The sequence below is a fragment of the Desmodus rotundus genome, chromosome 3, assembly GCF_022682495.2.
Source record: "Desmodus rotundus isolate HL8 chromosome 3, HLdesRot8A.1, whole genome shotgun sequence".
NCBI classification, from domain to species: domain Eukaryota; kingdom Metazoa; phylum Chordata; class Mammalia; order Chiroptera; family Phyllostomidae; genus Desmodus; species Desmodus rotundus.
Genome location: NC_071389.1, coordinates 21,954,699 through 21,980,109, shown reverse-complemented (window position 1 = coordinate 21,980,109; position 25,411 = coordinate 21,954,699). Strand labels below are relative to the sequence as shown.

At 52.1% G+C, this 25,411-nt stretch overlaps 2 protein-coding genes across 3 annotated transcripts; both read right to left on the bottom strand.

Annotated features, from left to right (window-relative positions):
* Window positions 1-552: 552 nt before the first annotated feature.
* Window positions 553-3,427, bottom strand: GJB4 (gap junction protein beta 4). The gene is made up of 2 exons (XM_024554839.3): window positions 3,049-3,427; window positions 553-1,687 (listed from the first exon to the last, which is right to left on the bottom strand). Exon 2 carries the CDS (start codon window positions 1,608-1,610, stop codon window positions 807-809), a length of 804 nt encoding a protein of 267 aa, XP_024410607.2. The 5' UTR covers window positions 1,611-1,687; window positions 3,049-3,427; the 3' UTR covers window positions 553-806.
* Window positions 3,428-4,401: 974 nt separating this feature from the next.
* Window positions 4,402-8,089, bottom strand: GJB5 (gap junction protein beta 5). 2 transcript variants are annotated; one of them, XM_045190390.3, is made up of 2 exons: window positions 7,949-8,089; window positions 4,402-5,928 (listed from the first exon to the last, which is right to left on the bottom strand). In XM_045190390.3, exon 2 carries the CDS (start codon window positions 5,902-5,904, stop codon window positions 5,107-5,109), a length of 798 nt encoding a protein of 265 aa, XP_045046325.2. In that variant the 5' UTR covers window positions 5,905-5,928; window positions 7,949-8,089; the 3' UTR covers window positions 4,402-5,106. The 2 variants fall into 2 exon arrangements, with proteins under 2 accessions (XP_045046325.2, XP_024410609.2); XM_024554841.4 differs by having other exon boundaries at window positions 4,402-5,925.
* Between the last annotated feature and the right edge of the window lie 17,322 nt (window positions 8,090-25,411).

Below are 25,411 nucleotides of genomic sequence, written 5' to 3'. Positions count from 1 at the left end.
AGAATGAGGGGATGTGTATTCAGGAAAGAGAAGGAAAGTTCTTGAAACTTGAGGACCCATGAGGGACCCTTCAGCATAGGTCCCTGGCCTGTGGGGACATGCCTCCTCGCCACCCTGGACTTGTGCTCAGCACCATCCCACCTCCTCTGGGCCCTTGCCTCCCACCCTCAGAGGGCATTCACCCACCTTCGACCTCTGCTGCGCAGGGTTAGAGAGGCCCGGATGGGGGAGGCAGGGGCCTCCTAAGCATGTTGCTTCCTAAGCAGCACTCTCTGAGAACTGACGTGCTGAGCACAGGGTCTCTCAGGGTTCCTCTCCTGCCCTGGCCAGCTGGTTTTAGAGAGTCTAGAAACCCCCTAGAGCAGCTTCTGCCTTTTGGTATTCCCCACCATGTCCTGGGGGCACACTGTGTGTGTGAGTATGAGAGTGTGTGTGTGTGTGTGGTGTGTGATGGGTGTAACAGGATCTGACGTTCTGGGGCTCAAGTGCCCAGAGTGGTCCACTGTACATCCCCTGCTTTCCTACCCATTATTCCCCACCTTGACTGCAAAGTACTGAGAAAATCATATTTATTAAGGCTTTTTGACATACCCTATTACCACCTATAAAATCCTTGCCATTAAGCCACCTTCCCCTGGGGCTCAGAACCCTGAGACAGAACTGTTCCCCAGTACTGGCCCCCGAATAGGCTTCCTGAGCCCCATAACCACTTTCCTTACATGCCCTGCTGCAGAAAGTGCCACTGCCCTGCTGTGGCCTTCGGGAGCAGGTGGGGGACATGGTGGTCCAGTTGCCAGCCTCGCAGGTTATGGATACCCATCTGCATCCACTGAGGCCGAGCTGGCCTTCATTAGGACAGAGTTCCCATCTTGGGGGTGCTCTGCCTGGGAGAGGGCATATGGTGGGCACGAATCATGCAGGCGACTCTGGTGCCGAGACCACCGGCGCTTGGAGCCGAAAATCTCCAGGCACCTCTTGCTCACCAGGTAGATGACCTCACTGAGGTTGAGCAGGATGCAGAGCACAGCAGTGGCCACCATAAAGTAGGTGAAGACCTTCTTCTCCGTGGGTCGGGAGATGAAGCAGTCCACTGTGTGGGGGCAGGGCGACTGGGAGCAGGCCACCACGCGGGGCATGTCGTAATGCCCCTGGTAGAGGATGTGGAAGGCGTAGAGAAAGCCAGAGTCCACGGCAGCCTTAAAGATGAGGGTCAGCAAGTATGTCCACCAGAGCCCGCCCCGCTTCTTGTTTGGGTTGTCGTACAAGGCGGGGGCGTTGGGTCCATGTTTCCGGCGGTACCTCCGCTCTCGCTCCTCGCGGTAGGCCACGTGCATGACCACCAGCAGCGAGGGGCACGTGACCAGGATGAGCTGCAGGGCCCAGAGGCGCACGTGGGACACAGGGAAGAACTCGTCATAGCAGACGTTGGGGCAGCCTGGCTGCTTGGTGTTGCAGACAAAGTCCTTCTGTTCATCATCCCACACATCCTCCGCCGCGACCACGAACACCAGCACCCGGAAGATGAACACCACGGACAGCCAGATGCGGCCCAGCGCCGTGGAGTACTTGTTGACGCCACTCAGGAGGCCCTGCAGGGAGGCCCAATTCATGGTGCCGGCTTCTCACGTGGACAGTGTACACCTGTGCACGCCCACTCAGGCCTGGGGGCCACAAGGCCTGGGAGAACCTGGAAATGGGTGTCCTTTATTAAAGGTGTGATTGGCAAAACTGTTTCACAACCACTGTGTCCTCAGGCCTTTACCCCCAACGACTTGGTGGGGCAGGGGTTGCCATTATCCCCAGTTCATGGGGGAGTGAGCTAAGGCCCCTACAGGCACCTGCCCAAGGCCCCACAGCTGGAAGTGGCGGAGCTGGTCTTGAACTTCCGTCTTCCAGTTCCAAAATCAGGGAATAGTTTATTCTATAAAGTGATAGACACACATGAAGAATTGTCCTGCTTGGATGTGACTGCCAACCTCTTTGACCCTAAGATTCAGCCCTGTGGGTCACTGACTTCTAAAGAAGTAGTAAGAAGGTGTGAATTGGCTGATCCACTCTCCTACTGGCCGCCAGGGCTGGGCCAGGGTAGGAGGGGAGGGGAGAGTGTCTTTATCCTCCAGTTTCCCCAACTTTTACTGAGCACCAACATGAGCCAGGACCTGAATTGGGCGTGTTTGTATCAGCTCTGAGGCAGATGCCTGAGTGATATGCATTCTCCTCCTTCCTCTCTGGCCCAGGCCATCCCCTTCTTGACTTTCCTTTCCAAACCGGACAGGCTCTCTCTTTGGAACCATGGTGGCTGGTATCTTCTTGCCTGTGCCCCTCCACCCACCCTGGCGACACCTCCGTCATGGTTGCTGGTTATGGTCACTGACTGTCCTGACCACAGTGGGTTCCTCTGGAATTCCAAACATTCTGGCTTTAGGGAGGGACTGGGGCAGTGACAGAGGCAGAATTCTGGCTCTGGCAGTGTCCTCCGCCCATTTACCTTTTCTCTCAGGCGCATCCCTTTCTCTGTTTGCTGGCCAAATCTATCATTTCCATTCAGGCCCCTGGCCTGCGTGTTCTACCCACCACACTCCCTACCTGGAGTGCCTTCCTGTGCCATCTCTGACTCTGACCCCTCCTCTGTCCCTGACTCAGATCTCAGCATCTTCAGACCTCGTGCCCTTGGGACATTTTTCGGAGCAACCTCCTCCGTCTTTCATGCATCATTGATATTCCAGTCGTCTTGGCTTCTGTGCCAGACTGCTGGCATCCGGAGGGCAGCCCCCTTGTCTCATCACCTCTATTTCCCCGGCACTCAGCACTGGGCGTGGCCCAGAGAGCGCACCATAGATGTTTGCTAAACCAGATCGAAACCTCACATCTCCTGACCCCCCCTCTTTCTATCTGTCCTCTGGTCCTCTGTCTTCCCTTCAGTCTGGAAGGACTTTCCTTTCCCTCTTTGGGACTTCCCTGGGTTTTTCCCAGTGATCTGCAATGGGGATTCTCAGCCTCACTGGTACCTGCTTCCCAGTCCAGCCTCATGCCCAATTTGATCCTTACCTTTCTTCCGTCCAGCAGCCTCTGTCTCGTCCCTGGTCTGGTCTGTCTGTTTGATGGCCTCCCAAAGGCAGCTTTTGTTTTTTACTTCCCTGCTGGGTGGGGCTTCATGAGCCAATGAGCCAGGGAGAGTGAGCAGGTGGGCAGGCTGGCGGGCGGACTTCCCCGGGCACATATTCAGAGCAAACACCCGAGGCTCTTCTCTCCTGGCCTACGCCTTCTCTCCAGGCTGGCTGGGCATGGCCAGGTCTGGCTCCTTGGTCTGGCAGGTATGTGGGTGAAACTGCAGTGCGGGGGGCAGGAGCCTGGAATCCTCATTCCCCAGGCCCCGGTCATCAACAATGGCATTGACTCTGTCCTCTTCCCGTCACCTTATTGCCCTCTGTCCCCCTGTCCCAGGTGTCTCTCCTGCCCTTTTCTCGGAAAGCCTGGTTCTGAAGCCCTCAGCAGCTGACATCTATGGAAAGGGGCAATCTTGATTCAGCCCAGGGTCACTTCCCACCTGGTGGGGACATTTCTGGGGACTTGAGCTTGGGCTGCTGGTGAGCTGTATAGGGGATGGGAGGGACTGACTTGGTTCTTCTATACAAGGGAACCCCACTTCCCTGGCGGAGACAAGGTCGGCAGCATGAAATGCCCCAGTTGTCAGGGGGCCAGGCACAGCCTCTTGTTCATTCCTGTGGGCCTGGCTCTCTGGGGCAGGCCTCCAGGGAAGTTGGAATGTGACTCAGGGGGTGCTGCCTAGGGACCTTGGGGCAGTGAAGGTTAATGTGTAGCCAGGGAGGGGCTCCTCTTCCTTATTTCCCCCAGCATTTCTCTAGCACTTCCTAATACCAGTGATTAACATTTATGTGGCCTTTCACAGCCAGCTAACCCCATCCACAACCATGAGCTCACCAGGTCCTTGCTACAACCCCACAGACTCAGTAGTATTAACCCATTTCAGAGAGGGGCTGACATCACTTTCCCAGAGACCCAGGGGAACTTGGGCTTGAATGCAAGAGTTCTGACTCAAAGTTCATGGACTTTCTACTGCCAAATGCCACTCCCCATTACTAAGATCCATTCTTTTTGCAGATAACCCATAGGCCTAAAATTTCAACTGAGAAGAAAGGCATGAGAAGGCAGCATGACCCCAGGAGTGCTGGGGACCCTTTTTGGAGGAGAGGATGGCCCCTCACCTGGCTGGACAAAGTATAATCCTCTGCAGGGGCAGAGAGAGTGACCCAATGACCTGATAAGGGTCACAAAAGTCAAAGGACCAAAGGACCACTGATACCTTGAATCAGTGGAGGAGTTAACTTTTGGTTTTTTAATCCTCACCTGAGAACATTTAAAATATATATTTATTTAGAGAGAGGGGAAGGCAGGGAGAAAGGGAGGGAGAGGAACACCAATGTGCTAGAGATACATCAATTGGTTGCCTCTTGCACACCTCCAACTGGGGGCCTGGCCTGCAACCCAGGCAAGTGCCCCGACTGACCGGGAATTGAACTGGCAACATTTTGGTTTCCAGGCCGGCATTCAATCCACTAAGCCACACAAGCCAGGGTCTGAGAACATTTTTTCATTGCTCTTAGAGAGGACAGGAGGGAGGAAGAGAGAGAAACATCAGTGCGACAGAGAAGCATTGAAAAGAGAGAAGCATTGGTTTCCTCCCATGTGTGCCTGGACCAGGGACCATAAGTGCTGGGACTGGGGATCAAACCCACAAACTAGGTATGTGCCCTGACTGGGAACCAAACCCTTCAGATGTGGGACAATGCTCCAACAAACCAAGCTACACCAGCCAGGGCTGGAGGAGTTGATTTTTATTAAGCCCTGACTGTGGGTCCCACACATAAAGTTGCTTGCACATCTGTTCTCTAATTAAACTCCTTCTCATAGCAACAATCTTATGAGGTAGGCCTCACCATCCACATTTTACACAAAAGGAAACTGAGGTACCCAAGGCCACACAGCTGGGGCAGGTGGCAGGAGCCTCCTACCCTTAAGACTGTACCCATCAGAGATGCCGGGCCCTCCCAACCCAGGCCTGTCCCGCCCAGTGAAGGCAGCCCCTCACACGATGGTTTTCTTCATGTAGTTTCGAGGGCAGTCTGGTAAGAGAGGAGGGTGAGTGTCTGAGCCCAGAAAAATGAGGTCGCCTGAGAGGAGGTCATCCTGTTTGCAGGAAGACGTGCTGGTGTCCCTGGCTTTCCTCACTGCCAGGCACTCACGGCACCTCTTGCTCACCAGGTAAGCCAGCTCCACGAGGTTGAGCAGGATGCAAATGGCGGCTGTGATGACCATAAAGAGAGTGAAGATGTTCTTCTCTGAGGGCTTGGAGATGAAGCAGTCCACTGTGTTGGGGCATGGAGCCGCGTGGCACTTGACCACAGGGGGCAGGGTATATTTGGGGTAGAATGAGTGGAATACATAAAGGAAGATGACGTCTACACCAGCCTTAAACACCAGGCTGCAGACGTACGTCCACCAGAGCCCACCCCGCTTCTTGCCAGGGTTCAGGTAGAGGCGCCTACCACCCTCCCCCACTGCCTCTTGGTGCTTTTTCTCCCGTGCCTCCCGGTAGGCCACGTGCATGACCACCAGCAGCGAGGGGCATGTGACCAGGATGAGCTGCAGGGCCCAGAGGCGCACATGGGACACGGGGAAGAACTCATCGAAGCAGACGTTGGAGCAGCCCGGCTGGCGGGTGTTGCAGTCAAAATCCTTGTGGTCGTCACTCCACACACGCTCAGCCGTCACCAGGTACACCAGCACTCGGAAGATAAAGACCAGAGACAGCCAGATGCGCCCGAAGGCTGTGGAGTACTTGTTGACCCCGCTTAGGAGCCCCTCGAAGATCCCCCAGTTCATGGTGGACCCAGGTGTTGGCTGCTGCTGCAGGGGAGTGATAATAATGTCCTACATTTATAGAGTACTCACTCAACATTTTACAGAAACATGTCATCATATCTAATCCTCACAGCTACAGAGGAGCTAGGTTCTGTTGTTGACCCATTTTACAGATGGAGGTGTAGAGGGGTTTTACAAGGTTACACAACTATTACATGCAGAGCTGGAATTTGAGCCTAAGCAGTTAAGTCCAGAACCCAACCAACTCTTACCCATAAAGTGGGTGAAGGTGGGTCCAGGGACCCACCCATTCCCACCAGGGCTCTGGTCTTTCAGTCTTGTAGAGTGAAGCCTTAAGGAGGTTGAACATCCTGCCTTCTGCCTCTGTTTCAACCCTGGCCCTCCTCCTCAGGGGGCTGAGCCTTGGGAAGACTTATCCTTTCCTTTCTGCGCACTGCTTTTCCCCCTTAGACAGTTTCTCCCAAGAGGAACCTGCTCTTTGCCTTGTTCCTGACTTGGAGGATGAGGTTGGAGAGGCTAGAAACTTATCCCCAAACTCCCACCTGGTCTAACACTCAGTTAAATTATCTAGGCAGTGTCCTGCTCGGGTGCAACTTGCTTGAAGCAAGGCCAGTGGCAATCCAGCTGAAAGATAACATAGGGGTCAATGGTTCTCTTTCTACAATAAACTTCCTAGAGTAGCCTGGTAATACAGTGGTTCCCAAACTGGTGTTCCATGGAATCCTGTTCCGTAGGCTGGCTACAGTAGTGAGAGAAAAGGAATCTGTGTTTGAAAAAGGTAGGCAAACGTTGCCTTTGGCAAAGGTAAATAGGTCCCTTTACTTGACCATGCTAATGACTTTGCCTTGTGAGTCTCCAAAAGGGAGACAGAATATGTAGTATTATCCAAACTCCTTTGACCACAGAACCCATTGTCATCATCGTGTGGAACAGCTTTGTCAAGACACCAAGATGGAAACGCTGCTTTCGTTACTTCTGCTGGTGAGTGAGTTTGGTGTGCTAGACACACAGGGGTCAGATTTACCTCCGTTTAAGGAATGTGACTGCTGTTCAGAGTGAGGGGTGTCACTTCCTCTCTTGGAATTCTCTGGCTGGTTCTTGGGGGAACCCATTCACTAGTCCCACCCTGCTGGGCCCCCAGGATCTCAGGGAGTCTCTCTGCACAGCCTTTTGCATTAAGGTGTCCCTGATGCCCTTCTGACTTTGGTCCAGGCTGAAGGTCACCACGCTGTCCTGAACCCCTGCAGCAGTTGAGCAGGGCAAAGGTAAGCCAATATTTGTTGGGTGTCTATGCAGCGCCAGGTGCTGTTCTGAGCACTTTGCATGAATCGATACAGCAACAACTGTAGGAAAGGGTGTGATATTTTTTATTCCCAATTTACAGGTGAGGAAAGTAGAACACAAAGGGGTTAATTAATTTGCTCACTGTTATACAGCTGATAAACAGCAGAGGCAGGCTGGCTCCAGAACCACACTCTGGTCCTGGGCCCCTTTCCTGGAAAGCTGCCTGGGCACCTGTTCTGTGCCCACTCCATCCTACACCAGGTGGGCCCTGGCTAAGGGAGCCTAGGGTGTCTCTGCTCCCTACCCTGTCTCCTCATTGTTCTGTCTATAACACCCTTCACTTGGATGTGGGTGCCCTGCTGTGAATCATCAGCTTGTCTTTGCTCAGTCCTGCCTAAGGTGGGTGGACTCCTGGCAGCTTCTCAAGGAACAATTGGGGAGGCTCCAGCCCTTAGCTCCCAGGGGTCTAGGCCCAGCCCACCTGGGGTGGGGCAGGGTAGGGCTGAGCAGGCCCAGGCAGAGCAGCTCCGCCTGCCCTACTCTGCCTGGCCAGCTCCGCATTGTCCTGTGAGTGCCTGGCTTCCACCTCTGCTCAGCTGGGGAGAGTGGGAGAAACTCAGAGCAGAGGCGAGAGGAGCCCTTTTTCCTCCACCATCAGGTGGTAGATGCATCCAAGCTTCCTCCTTCCACTTCCCACCAGAGAAGTTTCCCTCTCTCATATACCAAGGGACAGAGTACATTTGGATACAGATGACCTTACCTGAGTGGCTACTCCTCAGGGCTCTCGAGGTACTGGCTCCCGACAGCTGGCAGTAGACTCAGCAGGCACCTGGAAATCATGTCAGGACCAGAGAAGGTGTTTGGGGAGGCCCGTTCCTGGGACAGAGCCTGCGAGTGAGCCTCAGCCTGGGCGTGTCGCTGGCCTAGGAAGAGGAGGAGCTGCACCCACTATGGCCATTGGCTGGGCCCCAGCCTTCCCAGACAGCCTCTGATGTGGCCCAGGAAGCTTAGGAGTTCCCTCCTCTCAGGGGTGCTGAGCCCAGAATCATGACATCCTCTCAGGGAAGAACCACAGGTCCACCCTGACCCCTGCTTGTCCTCCCATCTCTGGCCTTGTGTGAGAGGAAACCCAATTCCTGAAATTCCAGAAACTCCCCACTGCTGCCTCTGGGGACTGTCTGCTCTCTAGGCTCTCCTCTCTCTCTGGTCCCTTCTAGTGGCCTTTCATTCCCATGGCTTCCATTACCTTTGGAAATGCGAGACTCCCAAACTCTGTTTCCAGCCTAAATGCCTTTGCTTCATCAATTGCCCCCACTTGAATGCCCTTCTCTTACCTTTCTCCTCACTTGGTCTACTCCTCCAAGAAGCCTTCCCTGATTGTGCCACTCCAGATGGCTTGGGGCCCCATCTCTGGGCTTCCACAGCCCTGAGCTTCCACATCATTGTCAGATTGTATTGGAATAGCTGATCTTAACTGAGCTTGTCCCAGGTAGGACCCTTCTTCTGTTGAATGAACAAGTCAATCCACACCAATAGACTTTTTTTAGGGGATTGTTGTGAGCACAAAGTGGATCAGCCCCTGACCCCCAGGAACTTACCAACATAGTCTTGATTACCAGCTAATAACTCTAATACCAGCTGCACAGCCCCTCATGGCGGCAAAGAGGTCATGGAGCAGCCAACCCATTCGCCACCATCCTGTTGCTGCTGGGCTCTACTTCCGACTTTGCACCCCAACACTGAATGCACGGTGAGTGGCACGGAGAGCTTCCCTCTCCCCTGCATACACAGCCCCACCCCTCCCCAAAATATGCACACCAAACCCCTCCCCAAACCCCTCATGGATGACCACCCTTCCCCACTACGGGGCTGCTCTTTATTTCCAACAGCACATACATCGGTCTTTCCATTAACCCTTGTTTTAAATTCAAGAGTCATCTCTGGGACACTGCTATGTGCCAGGTGCTGTGTTTGGTTCCAGGCTACACAGATAAAGAGAGGGACAGAAGAGGCTGGGCAGGGTCCCCCAGGTACACAGATGAGGGGTGCAAAGACACACTGATGAAGTAAGAAAGGGCTTTAAGGTGAGCTCCAGAGGGAAGAGGCTGAACTGCACAAGGCTTGCCCAGAAAAGGTGCTTCCTGTTTGATGCAGATGGCATTTTAGGGGACTTCCTTAAGGCAAAGGACCTCTGCATTTGGGCCCCAAACCCCTGCATCTAGAGTCTCATTCTGCTGGATTTGAATCTTGCCTCTGTTACTTTTAGATCTGGGCAATCCCCATTTCTCTGCTGTGGATGAGACCTGTTGTGCCATGAGGGGTGTCCTGAGAAGGCATAGAGGTGCAACCTCATCAGGTTAGCATCCTTATCGCCCCAGCCAGCAGAGGGACTGTGTGAGGACAGTGCCTGGCACAGAGGAGGGCCTTCCTACCACTGCCTCTGATACAGGTAAACTGTCCACACACACCTGACACACGGTGGGTACCCACAAAACCTGACTTTCTCCCCATTTCCCTAGTCCTATGCCTTTTCTCACTGAGACATAGGGTGGCAGAGAAGCAGGGGGAGACAGATGTACTCACCAGAGAAAATCTCATGTGGATGGATGCTGTCTTTGGGTTAAAAAGGCAAAACCCAGGCTAGAAATTGACTGTTGGAGAGCTGGGGAGGGCAGGTAGGGAGTGCCTGGGGAGGGTTAATGCACAGACACAGCCTGTTGGCCTAATGAACTCTCAGATGTCCTTTATCTGCAGGTTGCACAGGGCCAGAATTCAATGGACAGTGTGTCTAAGAGCCACAAACACTGCAGGTCCACAGCAGGTGCAACAGTCCCACATGTGCACACTCCTCCTAGACACAGGCCACGCTACAGGCACGGTGTTGCACACATGGGGGGGGCTGTGCTTTGTGCTGTTCACCGCTGTGACCCTGGTGCCTGGAAGGGTGCCTGGCAGCAAGCGAGGTCTCCAGTTGGGTTTACTGAATGAAATATGTATGAAATGCATACACCCTACAAAGAGAGTCACACACATCTATCCGCCTTCCACACTCTTCCCCCAAAACTGTTGCCAAGTACAGGAGAGAGGAGACACACGAATGGATCAGGCACAGCATTGTGAGAAGTGCTATAAGGGACATATAACAGAGAAGGGAATGTCAACGTCTGCAGGAGGGAGGCCCAGACAAGGTGACGTTGAAGCTGTGTCTTGAAGGCTGTGTAGGCCATCACCAGGAGGAGGGGAGGAGGAGAGGCCTTTGAGGTGGAAGGCACAGAGTATGCAGAGGGCCTCTGTGAGAGACAGTCAAAGAGCTTTTGAGGGGAGCTGGCTGGGGACTGGTGGGGGCACCAAAAGGCAAGGCACCTGGAAAGTCAGCAAGGACCTTCTCAACCCTGAAGACGTGGAACTCTATGCTAAGGAGTTTGAATTTATCTTGTGTGCAGAGGGAGGCCTGGGGGAACGGTCAGACTGGCACAGTCGATTCCATTATTCATGGTAGTTAGGTTGTGTAAAGTCACAACAAACACTGAATCGGGAAATCCTGAAGCTTTGCCAGTGGGAGAAATACAGGGCTAGGTTCTTACGAGCCTCTAGTTGGAACACTTTCATCAATGAAACAGGACACAACCTTGTTTTATGTGCGTTTCTATGCCATGACACCTTCCTTAATATACAGTGTCCTGTCGAATCATTAACCCCAAACTCACAGCACCGCGACTCGCGCCTGAACCAAGCTCATCTCATGCACGCATCTTCTCCCTAAGGCATATCATGGCCTTCCTGCATGGAGAGCCGCCAGACAGGACTGCCTCACTGTGCTCAGGGGCCAGGTTAAACCGCAACGTCACTTTCTAAAGGCGCAAGAAGGTGAAAAAGTTGACCTGGAGTAGAATGTGTGTTTACAGTAGAAGAGCTGAGACAAGAAGGCAGAGTGTCATCTTGTTCATCCTTAGCTGGGAACTTGCACATCAGGTGACTCGAATTTTTCACGGTGTTGTGCATGCCCATGAGTGACTGGGAAAGCACTGTGGCTATGGGTTTAGGGGTTAGGCAAATACATTTTAGTGAGTGTGCAAACACACTAATATGGAAACCACGAATGAGGATCACTGTATGTTTAGAAAGCTCCCTCTGTTTGAGAGAGGAGGTTACTGCAATGATTCAGGCTGGAGGCGAGCCAGAGGGATGGGTGTGGAACAGTTGGTAACTGCAACTGGTGGTATTTGGGATATGACTGGATGCAGGGGTATAGAGGGTGGTAGGAGGAAGCCCAGGATGGTTCCCAGGTTGCTCTATGGGTGAACTGGCAGGTGGTGGGTATACTGATACAAGTAAGGACTACAGGAGGAAAAGCAGGCTTCTGAGGGGCGAGGGTGAGGTGATGCATAGGTTCCTTCCAGATGTTTGGGAGTTAGTGAGTTCAGTGTCTCATGTGCTAAGTGGGAGAGTGTGGAGGATGGCCACGTGGACTGTCCACAGCCAGTAGATGGCAGCAATGGCTGGAGGCCTCAGCCCCGAGGGGGTGGTGGGAGCCACTGGAGGGGATGAGGCAGCCTTGGGAGAATGTGCTGAGTGAGAAGAGAAGAGGGTCCAGGCAGAGGTCTGGCAGGCACTGACATTTCAGGAAGCTGGCAAGAAAGAGTTGCCTGTGGAGAACAGCTGGTGATAGAGAAACCTGGTGGGCAACCCACCTGCAGAGAGGCCTGCTGAGGTCTCTGGTGACTTGCCAGCATGATTCAGGAGAGTGGTGGGGGCAGAAGCTAGAGGGCAATGGGCAGAGGAGGTGCAGCTGCACCTTGCTAGGGAGGGAGAAAGGCAGGGCAGTGGAAAGAAGGGTCAGGGTGTTTCTGGACAGGCACCAGCCCGGAGTGGGTCAGCCTCAGGCCGGCTTGTCATGTGTGGGTTCCTGACCTTGTGTGGGAAAGATTTCACAACACGAGTCCAGGTGATTTTGAGACTATGTTTATTAAGGCTGGGGATGGTGGCCTGGGCTGGTGTAGCTCAATGGACTGAGCGTGAGCCTGCAAACCAAAAGGCTGGGGATGGTGAAGGGAAAGGCGTAGGGTGGACGGAGTAATGGGAGAGAGCCTAGGCGGGGCTGCTGTGGCTCCCTAGAAAGTTATGGGAAAGAAGTAAGTCAAGGTGGGGCTGCTGTCAGCTCACCTGGAAGTCAGAGAAAACGGGGCCCTGGAGACAGGGTCAGGGGATAAGCCCAGGTTGAGCTGCTCACTGCTCCCCTGGCTGCAAGTCTCCTTGGGGCCCTTGGAGTTTAGGAGGAAACAAAAAGTTCATGCCCGAGAAGGGGCAGGGGCGTGCTCTAGGGGGAGCTCATGACGCGTCTTTGTCCTGAGGGCTTTTTGTATTTTCATCAGCTTTCCAGGTACAACGTTAACATGCTGATGTGTCAAAATGAGTGCATTGGGGCTGGTGGGTGGTGGGAATGTTCTTTGGTCCTCTGTACTATTTTACTTTTATCTTGAGCCTGTCTGGCTTTTAATAGGGTTTTTGTTATTTGTTCCCCTGACTTCATCTGTCCTTGGGTTTAGCTGGCACAAATGACATTAATTGGGCCTCTGTTCTCTATGTCCCAGACCAGGGAGATTTAAGCTAGGTATTCTTTGGTGAGAGAGGAGAGGTGTAAACCATTCACTCTCACGTGTCCTTGGTTAGGGGAGGTAAGCTCTTGCAATTCACCAGCTGGCTGTAAGTTGCTCAAACTGTTTGGCCTCGTTTGATCTTCTTGTTTCAGTTTCCCCATTCCCCTTGCCCAGGAATTTTCCTAGCTTCTTACTATCCTGCCTCTAGGGCTGCAGAAGACTTTCCTGCTTCCGCTCATCTAAGTGTGCTGAGATGGAAGGGAAGGAGCCGTGGACAGCCGTCTGTGCTCTGTCTGTCCCCCAGTTCTCAGCCCAGGCATCTCTCCTTGTGTGTGTGTGTGTGTGTGTGTGGTGTGTGTGTGCATTTTAATTTTTTTATTGTTGTTCAATCACAGTTGTCCCCATTTCCCCCCCATTACTCTCCCTGCCCTACCCACTCCCCGCCCTGTTGTCGATGTCCATGGGTCCTTTATACATGTTCCTTGACTCGACCCTTCCCCTTCTTTCCCCCGTTAGCCTCCCCTCTCCCTCTGGCCACTGTGAGTTTGTTCTTTCTTTCCATGTGTCTGGTTTTACTTTGCTTGCTTGTTTGCTTTGTGGATTAGGTTCCACTTACAGGTGACATCATTTGTCTTTTACGGCCTTCTGCCCAGGCATTTCTGACTCTTACTGTCATCTTCAACACGTTCTGGCTCAGACTGGCTCTTGCCTCAGCCCCAACTTCAGAGGACGGTCCTGGCCTCCCTACCTCCTGCTTGTTAATTCTGTTAATGGGTGGGGGTTGGACTCTCTCTGGACACCAGGCCTCCCTCCAGGCTCCCTTCTGAATGCAGCAGGCCCAGGGCGATGGAGGCACTGCGGCTTGGTACCCCACCAGTGAACCATCAAAACTACTGTCCCCAAAGGAGGGACAACTTAGATAAGCTGGCCTGTGGGGCCAAAGTGGTTTCCATTCACACCACTCAGGAGAGGTAGAAGAGTGAATCGATGCTCCACAGGGAACAGCTCTCAACCAATGACTGACTGAAGTTAGGGCGTAAATCCTGCAGCCTCCTCACCCTTCAGCTGAGACAACTGAGGCCCACGTCCTACTCTTTCCCAGAGGTCCCCAGCAGGATGCAGCTCAGTGGCCCATGGAGGTAGCTCACTCCATTACACAGCCTTTATCAACTTCCTTCCCTTCCCTGCCTCATTTCCCATCCCCATGCTGCTCTTTCCTGGGATCACCTCCCAAGTAAACAGCTGGCATGCAAATCCATGTCTCACACTTGGCTTTTGTAGATTGATTGATCAATCAAATGATTGAATATATTGAGGTGACATTAGTTAATAAAATTATATAGGTTTCAGGCGTACCATTCTATAACATGTCATCTGTATATGTACTGTATTTTCACCACCCCAAGTCAAGTCTCCTTCCATAACTATTTATCCACCCTTCCTCTTCCTTCCCTCACTCCCCTTCACACTTGGCTTTTGGAGGAGCCCGAACTGAGACATCTTTTGTTGGAACAGACAGCAGTCTCATTTCCTGCAGAATTCTCCCATCCTTCAACCAGAGGTCTCACAGAGCTTGCTCTCTTGTTGACTGTTGATTGGCCCAGAGTGGGAATGGCTCCAAAATGAGCTACCATATTTTTTGGACTATAAGATGCACCCCCCAATTTGGGAGGAAAATGGGGGTGCGTCTTATAGTCCGAATGTAGCTTACCTGGCTTGCTACAGGATTTCTGCTTTAAAGGATGTTATTAAATATTTTACCACATTCTTTGCTTCAAAATTTATTTTTCTATTTTCCATCTCTAAAACCTAGGTGTGTCTTATGGTCCGAAAATCACGGTAATCAGTTATACTTCCCTCGCTCATTGATCAGCCCCGTGTGACAATGCAACCCACAGCGGTCTACTAAGGGGGCTTCCCCGGGACCTTTGCACATGGAGCAGAGAGTGTCCGTCTCATGACAAACACAGTGAGAAGGGAGGCTCCGGGCCTGCTGGTGGCCTGCTGTCGGACACGCTGCTCTGCTGCATGAGACAAGTCCTCCTGGGACAGAAGGGAAGCAGCAACGAGAGAGGAATGTGTGAGTGCTCAGAAGACATTTGTCCCCAGCTCTGTCTAGCTTTGGAGACCAGTGACATTGTTTTCCCTCCCACATGCAGGTAAACCCCTGCACGGTCCCTTTAACTGAGCCTGTTGGATTTAGCATCTGTCACTTGCAACCAAGGATGTTCTGTGTAACCTTGGGTGTATCATTTAACAGAGCCTGGTGCACAGTAGGTGTTTAATAAGTATTTGTTGACTGCCCTCTGCCCTCTGGACCCTACTTCCCTCCTTTGGGTGTTGGGTCAATAATAACGACCTAATAGGTTGTTAAAAAGATAAACGTGAAAATGAAAGAGAGAAGGCTTTGTCAAGGATGAAGCGTCAGGCCCAAACCAGGAGCACTATCCTGCCCAGTCAGCCGGGGAGGAGGGTGAGGCGCCTTGGCTGAGGGGCTCAGCACTCTGCCTGAGTTTGTGGGTGGCCAGGGACTGATGGCTGGTGTCCAGGGAGGATTGCATGAAGGTGACAAGGGTGGGGGTGGCATGGGAGGGATGGCTTGGAGAGACTCTTCTTTTTTTCCTTTTGAAGGAATCAATAAGAAGGGCAGAGAAAGGAATTAAATTTATTGACTGTTTTGTGCATGAACTAGTCCGACTCCTCATATACATCAGAGCACAAACTGGGGACCTGGAGGCAAACATTTTGTTCAGAATTCATGATGCTAAAGAAACATTTCAATTAATTGCCAACACATACAAATCTGGAGATTCCACATGAAAAACATGGATGAGGGCAGCACTTGAAAAAACGGAAAGTTCTGGCAACACAGGACCCATACTCCCTGTGGCATCGATAGCTGGAGTGACGAACGGCTACCCCCTTTGGGTGGGGCATCCGCTCTCCAGTTCACTACAGACCCCACCAGGCCCCTTCACACATGTACGTTACTAGCCTGCCCTTAGTCATTTGAAATTATAATCCCGGACATTCTCAACGTTCTCAACCTTCCCAACGGCCTTGCAAGGTGCGTACCCTTAGCCCCATTGTATAGATGATAAAACTGAGGGTCAGGTCACACAGTTAGGGAATAATGGAGCTGGGGTGGTAGCTCAGTTCTTCCTGACCTCAAAGCCCATTCTCTCATCACAGTGTGGGGACTGTGTGGCTGCATGTGGGGGGAGTAGGAAGAGGTGGAGAGGTTTTATCAGCGATGGGAAGTGGGGGGTGCCGAGGATAGAGGCAGGGAGATTTGAGGGGAAGATAATCTAGTCAGACTGGGATGTTGCCAGTTTGAAGGGAACATAGGCTGTCCAGGTGAAGGGGTCCACTCCCGGATAACTTTTAGGACATGGAAGCTGGGTCTGGTGGACTGAGGTAGACAGAAAAACGAATGGTTGTGGCTGATTAGCAAGGAGAGAGAGGCAAGAGTGACGTGTGTGTCTCACTGAGAGCCTGGGTGCAGGTGCTTCAGGAGATCAGGATGGGGGGGGGAGGAGGAGGGCAGGGTTGGGGGAAGCAGGTCTGGTGGCAGGGATGGTGTGTCCAGGTTTGGAGGTACTGGGTTTGAGGGCCTGTGGGATGTACAGGGTGGTGTCCCAGGGACAGCTGGCTGAACAAGACTGGAGCACCCACGTGAGAGCACCTGGCTGGAGACAATGGTCTAGAGATGCAGCTGTGATGTCTGAGACAGACGAAAGAACTCAGCCCGGGGGGATCAGGGCCCTAGCACTGGACGGAGGCCAGGGAGATGCCTCCTACTCATTCGCTCTGACCTTCTACAAGGTAATGAGGATGTCCACCCCTCCTCACCCAGCGGCCCCTCCATAATCGGCTTCGCTGGGGATGTTTGAACGAAATGGATGAGAGTGAGGCAGGCAGGGAAGGAGGGAGGGAGAACTGATTATCGCTTCCCTATGGCTCCAAGTGGGTAATTACACAGCCCTCTCAGTCCCAGGACTGGGCTGGGCGGCACTCCATAAAGACAGCCTCTCAAAATTAATGGGACTCCAAGGGGTTTGGGATGGGGGAGAGTCATGGCTGAGGGAGGCTGAGGCGAGATGAACTAGAGACAGGAAGACACTGTGTCTGATGGAAAGAGCCTGAGACGCAGGGTCTGAAACTGAGATGGAGGGAGATGGAGGGAAAGAGCAAGGAAACATAAGCCCAGAAAGGTTAAGTCACCTGCTCAGACTGGTTAACTCACCTGGTAAAGCTGGCGTTTGGTCCCGCCTACCTCTGGAGCACGTGGGCTTAACTCACTCACTGGTTTGGCCTTTGTCCTCACTGTCAGGGGGAGGTGGGCCCGCAGGAAACCCTGGGCTGGTGTCCTGGGGAAGAGTAGTGACTTCTGGAGGTGGTGCAGGAGGAAGAAGGACCAAGCACTACTTGTCCTTCAAGGCTCAGTCCAAACTAGGACCCCTCCCCCACTGGAACCGAGGGCTTCCCCTCTGCTCCACCAGCAGGCCTTCCTTCCTTTATTCAGACCTTGTGGAATGGTAATTATTTTACTCTCATATCTGTTCTCCCCCAGACCATGAGCCCTCGAGGGCAAGGCTGGGCCTGCAACATCTCTATTCTGGCACAAAAGCTGAGCAAATTTAAAAATCCAGCGGAAAAGGGACATCAGTGGAGTTGCAGTTGGAATGCTTCTGGAGTTGGGTTTAAAGTGCTGTGCCCATGTTAATTCCTTGGTTTTGATAAATGTACCACCGTTAGGTAAGATGCTAACTGCAGGGGAAGCTGGGTTAAGGGCATATGGGAGCTCTCTGAACTGTATTTGTAATTTTGCGTGATCCCAAAGTAAGTTTATTGAAGAAAAACAGCAGAGCAGATTTCAGCTGTTGTTCGGGGTAGGGAAGGGGGTTGACAAGGGCTGGGCAGAGGTCAGGTCCCTAGAGGGAAGCTGCGGTGTGGAAAGTTGACTCAGGGGCCCGCCAGCAGCCTTTTCATGGACATGGGGGCACACAGGGGCTCGTGGCACGAGGGTTGCCCCATCAGGGTGGCACCACTCACCCAGGGCCCCTCTGCTCTAGTGTCTCCAGGGCTGCAGCCTGAGTCTAAACTGTGTTCACCCAGGACTCAGTTCAGCAGGAGTGTGGGGATGGGAGAAAAGCATCGGAAATATTCTATTAAAATCTACCACTGAATTCACACCTAAGCTGCTTCACATACAAAATGTATTTGAATTCTCACAAAAGTCCATTACGTGGAGCAGTAGCCTGAGGCTCAGAGAGGTTAGGTAACTTGTCTAAGGTCACACAGCATGCTCTAGCCAAAGCTATTCTGATAGGGAGACAGTTTTTCACGCTCACGCCATACAGGGGACTTATTGTAGATGCAGCAGGGTCCAGATCTCTGAGGGCAGGAGCGGCTAGACCGCCAGGCCTCTAGCAGCTTGGGACTGGAGAGATGGCAGGATCGAGGCTATCTCCAGGCCCCTTCCTGGTAGCTTCTTGGTCATCTTATCTTGGTTCTTGTCTGTATTGCTGCTCTGTCCTCTCTGACATCTGGCCCTGAAGGCTGTCCTTTGCCCGGTACCTCATGGTGACACTTAGCTTCTTTTGGCCTCTGAGTCCATCGTTCCCCATCCAGATGAAGGAACAAATGACTGACCCAGGTCCTCTTCCTGTGGACTGGCCACCCTTGGACCCGGGTGACTGTGGCCTGGATGGGCAGGGCACACTGGCTGGCATGGCTCAGTCTGCTCTGCTGATGGATCGAATTCTACGTCCTCCCTGTGTGACCCTGGGCAAGTCACTTCACCTGCCTGTGCTTTCGATTCATCCTTGGAGGTAAAGTGGCGCACACCCACTGCTGTGAGGATCGGTCTTAGGATAGTGTCTGGCATAGGGGAGGCACTTACCCCCTACTGATCAGTGGCATTATTGTCATTCCATTACAGTGTGTCTATTGGGCGGGGCTGCTTGAGTGCCCTCAGGACATGGCAGCTGGCTTCCCCGAGAGAGAGCGATCCATAAGAGAGACGGCGAGTCAGGAGGAATCCACGATGCCTTCTATGTGCCATCTTGAAGTCACACATGGTCAACATACCATGCTTCCGCCATATTGTTTTTGTTAGAAGTGAGCCACTAAGTACAGCCTGCACTAAGGGGTTTATGGGGAGAGACACTAAATTCTACTTTTAGAAGGCAGTGGACATATTTTAAAAGAACTTGTGGATATATTTAAAAACTATCACACCTGGCTTCAGATAGGCCGTCTCTAACCACCAGTTTCTCTCCCCACTGCCATCTTCCCAGGGCTCTCCAACACAATACTTAGTGTATCACCATCTGACATCACTTGTTCATTTATTTATCTGATGTTTGTCCACTCAACTAGAAGTGTGCTCCCTGAGATGGGGATCTTGTCTCTCTGTTCACTCTGTTACCCCAGGGTCCAGCATAGAGCCAGGTACTTATGAGTCTCCCTGTAAGTATTTGATGAATGAATGAATGAATGAATGAAGGAGTGAATGAACAAATGTGGTGGTGATGGTGGGTGAAGCAGGAACCACTTCAAGCAGGGGGTAGAGAGGGGGTATGTGGAGAGGCTGCAGCTCTCCTGGAGGTGGTTGTCTTGGGATGGGTCCCCAGAACCCAGAGGTTTGGGAAGAGGAGAGGGGAGTGGTAGGGGGATGAGGCTGCAGAGCCTGTCTGACCAGAGGGCATGGGATTACTCTGTGGGCAGGAACCTCGGATTATAGGGTCTGGCAGGGGGGTCAGACACAGGAACAGGTAAATTACAAAGTATTAAGACAGATGCATAATAGAAGGGTGTTTAGGACTTATTAGGCTGGATCCTGACACTGTCACCTCAGCCAGAGGCCCTTGCTTTTGGCCCCACCTTTGACTGGACCTTGCTCACCACCAATGAGTCCTGAGGAGATGCCCTCTGCTCCTGAGTTGCTGCAAAACTAGCTCACCTGCCTGTGCCACTCCATTTAGCCTCTAGGGGGCAGCAGAGGCCCAGGTTTGGTTGTAGCCCCCAGGCTCCCGTCGCCTCCGCCTTCAGTGCGGACAAGCATTCTCTGCTGCCAGCTCCAGCTCTGCTGGGTTGGGTGGAGGGGTGCTCTGCCTCAAGATTTGGGGTGTCTACAAGTCTTCTTTCTGGAAGATGAGAATGGGGGAAAGGCTTGGGGAGATGCAGAACTTGTCTGACTTTTATAAGGGAACTTGGATTTTACCCTAGGAGCAAAGGGGTTTACTGAAGTGTTGGAAGCAGGGAAGCAATACCATCAGGTTTGTGGTTTTAGAAAGGTCACTCTGGCTACAGGAGGGAGGATGATGGGAGCCAAAAGTTTAGACAGAAATCTGTGGCAATAGTCCAGGAGGGCAAAGACCAGGGTCTGTGAGGTATCACCTAGGCCTCTAGGCAGGTAGTGGGAGGCTTCCTGGGGAACAGCATAATGGGGGTGGTGCCAGACCCCGGGATGGGCTCCCCTCTGCCGTGGTGGCAGGGGGCTCAGGACATGGGAGGGGGGCAGCCTCCAGTCACACAGCGACTGGCTTGCCAGGAAGGGTGTCACATCAGGACCAGAGGCCAGGGACCCACAGCTGGAGCACAGGGGAGGTACTGACCTTGGCACCAGGTAGAATCTCTGACCAGACCTGGCTCAGAAGGGCAGCTGGCATTGTGGTACCTAAAGGCCCTTTCCCCTGCCCATCCATGCACCCCAAAGTGCTGTTGCCAGACATCAGGGGAGGTGTGGGGAAACCCTAGAAGGTTCACTGGGCGTGGCCCTGATCTAGAGTTGACTGCAGTCCTAAGATTTCCCACCTGGCTCTGAATCCATAGGTCCCACCAGCCCTCACCCTACTTGGCTCCAGGTTCTTCTGGGCTGGTGCTGAGCTGGAGGCTGGCTGTATGATCACAGGTGGTCTTGTGCCGGGAGACTGCAGTTGGGCTGCATCTGGCAGAGCACCTGGCTGCCTCCGGGGGTTCAGGGAGGGGGCTGCTCCTGCTTCCAGCCTGCCAGCTCTTGCTGTGGAGGATGAAGGATTCATCTCTGAGCCTGTCGAAAGGTTTGGGGTTTGTCTACTTTCTCTCCTCACACGGGCTATTACCTATATCTGGAACATTCTCCCACTTTTACCTGGCCAACTCCTATTTATCTTTTATGTCTCAGTTTAAATGTCGCTTCCTTGAAAGCGATTTTAGTTCCCCAATTGTTCTTGCTCAGTGCACCCTTTGCTTTTCCTATAGTGCAAGTTAATATACTTTTATTTGTGTGTGTGTGTATCTATGTGTGTTAACATCTTGATCCCCTGAGTAGACTGTGAGGTCCCTGGAGGGAGGGAACATTTGTCTTTTACTTGTTGTGATATCCCCCGATTCTGGCCCCATGCCTGGGACACTGTAGGCCCTCCAAAAATATTTGCTGAATGAGCGAATGAAAGAAGGACGGAAAGAATGCACTGTGGGTGCCCCTGCAGGACACCCTATGTGTGTCCATGGAGTAAACCTAGCATCTCCCTGGGTCCTCAAATTTACTTGAAGCTTAATAATTACTTATGAATTGAATATTTTACATTACAAAAATTAATACATTTTCCTTGTCAAAATTCAATCAATAGGCATTTTTTTTTTTTTAAATTGAAACAAACCCTGACACATTAGGGAGTAGAATGCAAAGTTCACCTGGCTTTTAAAGAGAAGATATGAGGCTTCAGAGACATTTTGAGCTTAAGGAGGCCTGTGGCCCAGGCCCTGCAGGTCTGGGGCCGCTGGCGTGCTCCAGGCACTGCCGTGCTGCAGTCTGAGAAACTGCTGTCGGGCGACTGTGCTGCTGTGGGTGTTGTGGCTGCAAAGCACCACGTGCTGACTCTCGCGGTGAGCCTGCGCCTGTCTGGATGCCAGAAAGCAAACTCTGGTCTTACGTAATGTGGAATGTGCAGGCCACATTCCGGGCAGGGCCTGGGGATGAGTGTTCACCTGAGGTGGGGATGTAGGGAGGCACCCTGGGGGATTAGGAAGGGAACCTCCCTGGTGGGGAAATAAATATCTTGCAAGCAGCCCAAGGAAGAGAGTTCACTTACCGGGAAGGCTCCTGTGACAGGTCACCTGTTTCTGAGGTGCAGAGCTGGCTGCTCAGGCTGGGGCCCTCAGAACTGCAGAGAACTGGGATGGAGTGTGTTTGGGGGCGTGCCACTGGGTTGGCTGGAGTGGGCAACATAGGGCCAGTCTGGGGGACCAGGAGCGAATGACAGGGGTTGCATGCGAAATGCATAGTCCGGAGTGGAATAAAGAACGTGGACCAGAGCTCCGGGCTCCACTCCTGTCTGTGTCACTTTTAGTTCTGTGACTTTGGTCAAGCACTTTCCCTCTCTGAGCTTTAGTTTCTCCACCTGTAAAAGGAGGAATCCTGATCTCCATCTGCAAGGGGTTTTGAGGGCTACATTGGGGCCTGCTCTAGTCGCATTAGAATCACCCAGGCAGTATTTTAAAAATAGTGATGGCTGGGCTTCAGCCCAGATCAACTGAATCACGACCTCTGGGAGTATTTTCTGGCAGGTAGGGTGCTTTGAAAGGGCCCAGGTGATTCTCCGTGCAACCAGAGGGGACAGCCCTCTAACAGGTGATCTGACTGTAGCCTCGTGATGTCTCCCGCAGAGGAAGCAGTGAATGTTTCCCAGTTAACCCACAGCAGCCCTTGTGGTCAGTAAACAAGCTGCTTTGTGCCTCTAATAGGGCAGCTCTCCTCTTAGCTGTCCTCTCTGTGTTTGCGTCGGAGCTGTTGGGGACAAGGAGCAGCAAATGAGGTACTGTCATGGGGTTGCAGCTGCTTCCAGTCCAGTGGCCTTGGACCTACAGGGAGAATGACACAGCGAGAGACAGGTCTAGAGCAAGGGGCCCCTTCCATCCCTATGTCTCAAGAAAGCCAGAAAGAGATGGGCTTAATGCTTGAACTTGACCTGCAGGAACTCCCAGCCACCTGGAGGGGCTCATAGAAATGCAGAATGCTGGGCCCTACTCCTGGAGTTTTGGGATTCAGTCTGTCTGGGTATTTAAAACACAACAAAACAAACAAAAATCAATGATGCTTGTTAAGTACTGTAAGGAAGACTTTATTCAAGGTGAGGGGGGCTATCACGATAGGTGCAGGGACAACTGTGATGGGATTTTGCAGTGAGGGAAAGAGATTGGGCCCAACTCTGAATAAAGTGTGGCCAAGTGGGAACTTACAGGCACGGAGCAGGAGCAGAGTGGTGTCAGTGGATGGAAAGTCACTGAGAGGAAGCATCAAGGGTAAGGGGGCTCTGGCTAAACTGACCTAGTGGGATTCTTGTTGAAGCAGGGCAGGGTGATCAGACATCACCAGGGGGTGGGGGAGGGGGTGGTGGAGGATGAGGAACTGATCACATAGTGAGCGTGATCAAATGTCGAGCCTGGGGCATTCTGGCTGAACTGAGTTAGGAGAATTCTTGCTAAAACCAGACAATGTGAGTGAGATGAACATGGAACTCAAGGCCTAGCTGAAACAGCTCAGAGGAGCCCAGGTGGAATTTGGTTGAGGAGGGATCTTTGCAGGGGTGAGATCAAGAATATGCATTTCTGCCACATTCCCAAAGGAGTGCTACGGGCTCCTGGCTACACTCTGAGCATCACCGACTGAGAGAGAGGCCCGGAGAGAAGTTAGGCAGACAGGCAGACAGACAGACGGACTCTGAGAGAAACCCAGATGCCACTGCCTCCATTCTATTCACACATATTCAGAGCTGAGAGAGAGAGAGGTCAGAGGGGAGGAGGGTTGGATGGTTGGGTGGAAAGGTGAAGGGATTATGCAAAAAAACAAAAACACAAAACCAAACCCAGCCCCCAAACCTCACAGACACAGACGGACAGTGTGATTACCAGAGGGGAAGGGGTGGGGGAGGTGGAAGAGGGTAAAGGGGGGATAAATGGTGATGGGAGGAGACTTGACTTGGGGTGTGACACACAATACAACATACAGATGATGTGTTACAGAATTGTACACCTGACCCTCATGTAATTTCATTAACCAATGTCACCCCTATAAATTCAATAAAAATTAAAGAAAAAACAAAACAGGCCCAGAGAAGTGACAGCCCCACAGATGTGCTCTGAGGCAGAGGTACTGGGGGTGCCGAGAGACCCAGATGCACATGAGCAGAGTTCGGTAGAGACAGGACCCAGTGCACAGATCCAGGGAGGAGGCCCCTCCCAGGCCCGTCGCCTCAGTTTGGAGAATGACCTGATACCTCAAGAAAGAGAAAGATGGCCTCCAAAACACAGGCGGACAACAAAAAAGCAGAGTAAGGGAGGCTGAGGGGCGGATCTAGAGGAGGTGGAAATTCAGAGGGAGCGGGTGCCATGGTACGTCGATGGACCAGGACCTCAGGGGGAGCCCCTCCAGGCTCTCAATCTGGTGTAACAACCTGGTGTTGGCTCGTACCAGATTGTTACAGGGTTTGGTAGTTTGCCAGCTGTAAAACCTTTGATGTTTACGTTGGCCCTGGTGGGCGTGTTCACCCCATGTCAGGGCCCTTGGGGAGTCCACTTTGGGTGGCTTTATAAAAAATGGCTCCTCTTCTCTGCTTTGGGTTTGTTGTGACTGGACCTTACTCTTTCACTCAGTTCCTGTGTCCTCCTCCAGGAAGCCTTCCTGACTGTACTGCCCATGGGGCTCTTGTCTCCTGTTGAGTTCTGTGGCTCCAGCTTTGTGGGCTTTGGCACCTTCTTACCGGTGTGACTCCAGATGAAGTGTGACTCCCTTTGTGGCCCTTAGTATCCCATGTGGGAACTGTGGGTGGGGCTTGGCTGAATGACTCTGAGGTGCCTTTCCATTAGAAATAATTTGTGTTACTCTTTTTTTGAATCATGTTCCTTGTCCTTAAAACTTTCTTGAGTGAGGGCCCTCAATATGTATTTATTTATAAGATATACACATCATAAGATGTACATAAAATATAAATTAGAAAGGATAAGATAAAAATTCAAATGGAAGTTAAAATATGTATATATTTTTTCTCTCCTCGGAGACCTCTGCTCTAGTTGGCAAGGTCCCTGGAGCCATCTCTGTCTCGTGCAGCCCACAGGCCTTTCGTGGCTCTGCAGAGGCTGTTCTGTGGTTTTTTTCAATAGTAACAGTAATAGAGTATTTACTCAGCACTCACGATGAGCTAGGTGTCATGCTAAGTACTTCCCATGAATTAATTCTATTTATTTATTTATTTTTAAAAATATATTTATTGATTATGCTATTACAGTTGTCCCATTTCCCCCCCTTCACTCCATCCTGCACACCCCTCCCTTCCACATTCCCCCACTATAGTTCATGTCCATGGGTCATACATATAGGTTCTTTGGCTTCTACATTTCCTATACTATTCTTACCCTCCCCCTGACCATTTTTTACCTACCATTTATGCTACTTATTCTCTGTACCTGTCCCCACTCTCTCCCGCTCCCACTCCCCTGTTGATAACCCTCCATGTGAGCTCCATTTCTGTGGTTCTGTTCCTGTTCTAGTTGTTTGCTTAGTTTGCTTTTGTTTTTGTTTTAGGTGTGGTTGTTAATGACTGTGAGTTTGCTATCATTTTTACTGTTCCTATTTTTTATCT

Coding starts and splice junctions, on each gene's coding strand:
- GJB4 (XM_024554839.3), bottom strand. CDS start 1,610: ATGAATTGGGCCTCCCTGCAGGGCCTCCTGAGTGGCGTCAACAAGTAC.
- GJB5 (XM_045190390.3), bottom strand. CDS start 5,904: ATGAACTGGGGGATCTTCGAGGGGCTCCTAAGCGGGGTCAACAAGTAC.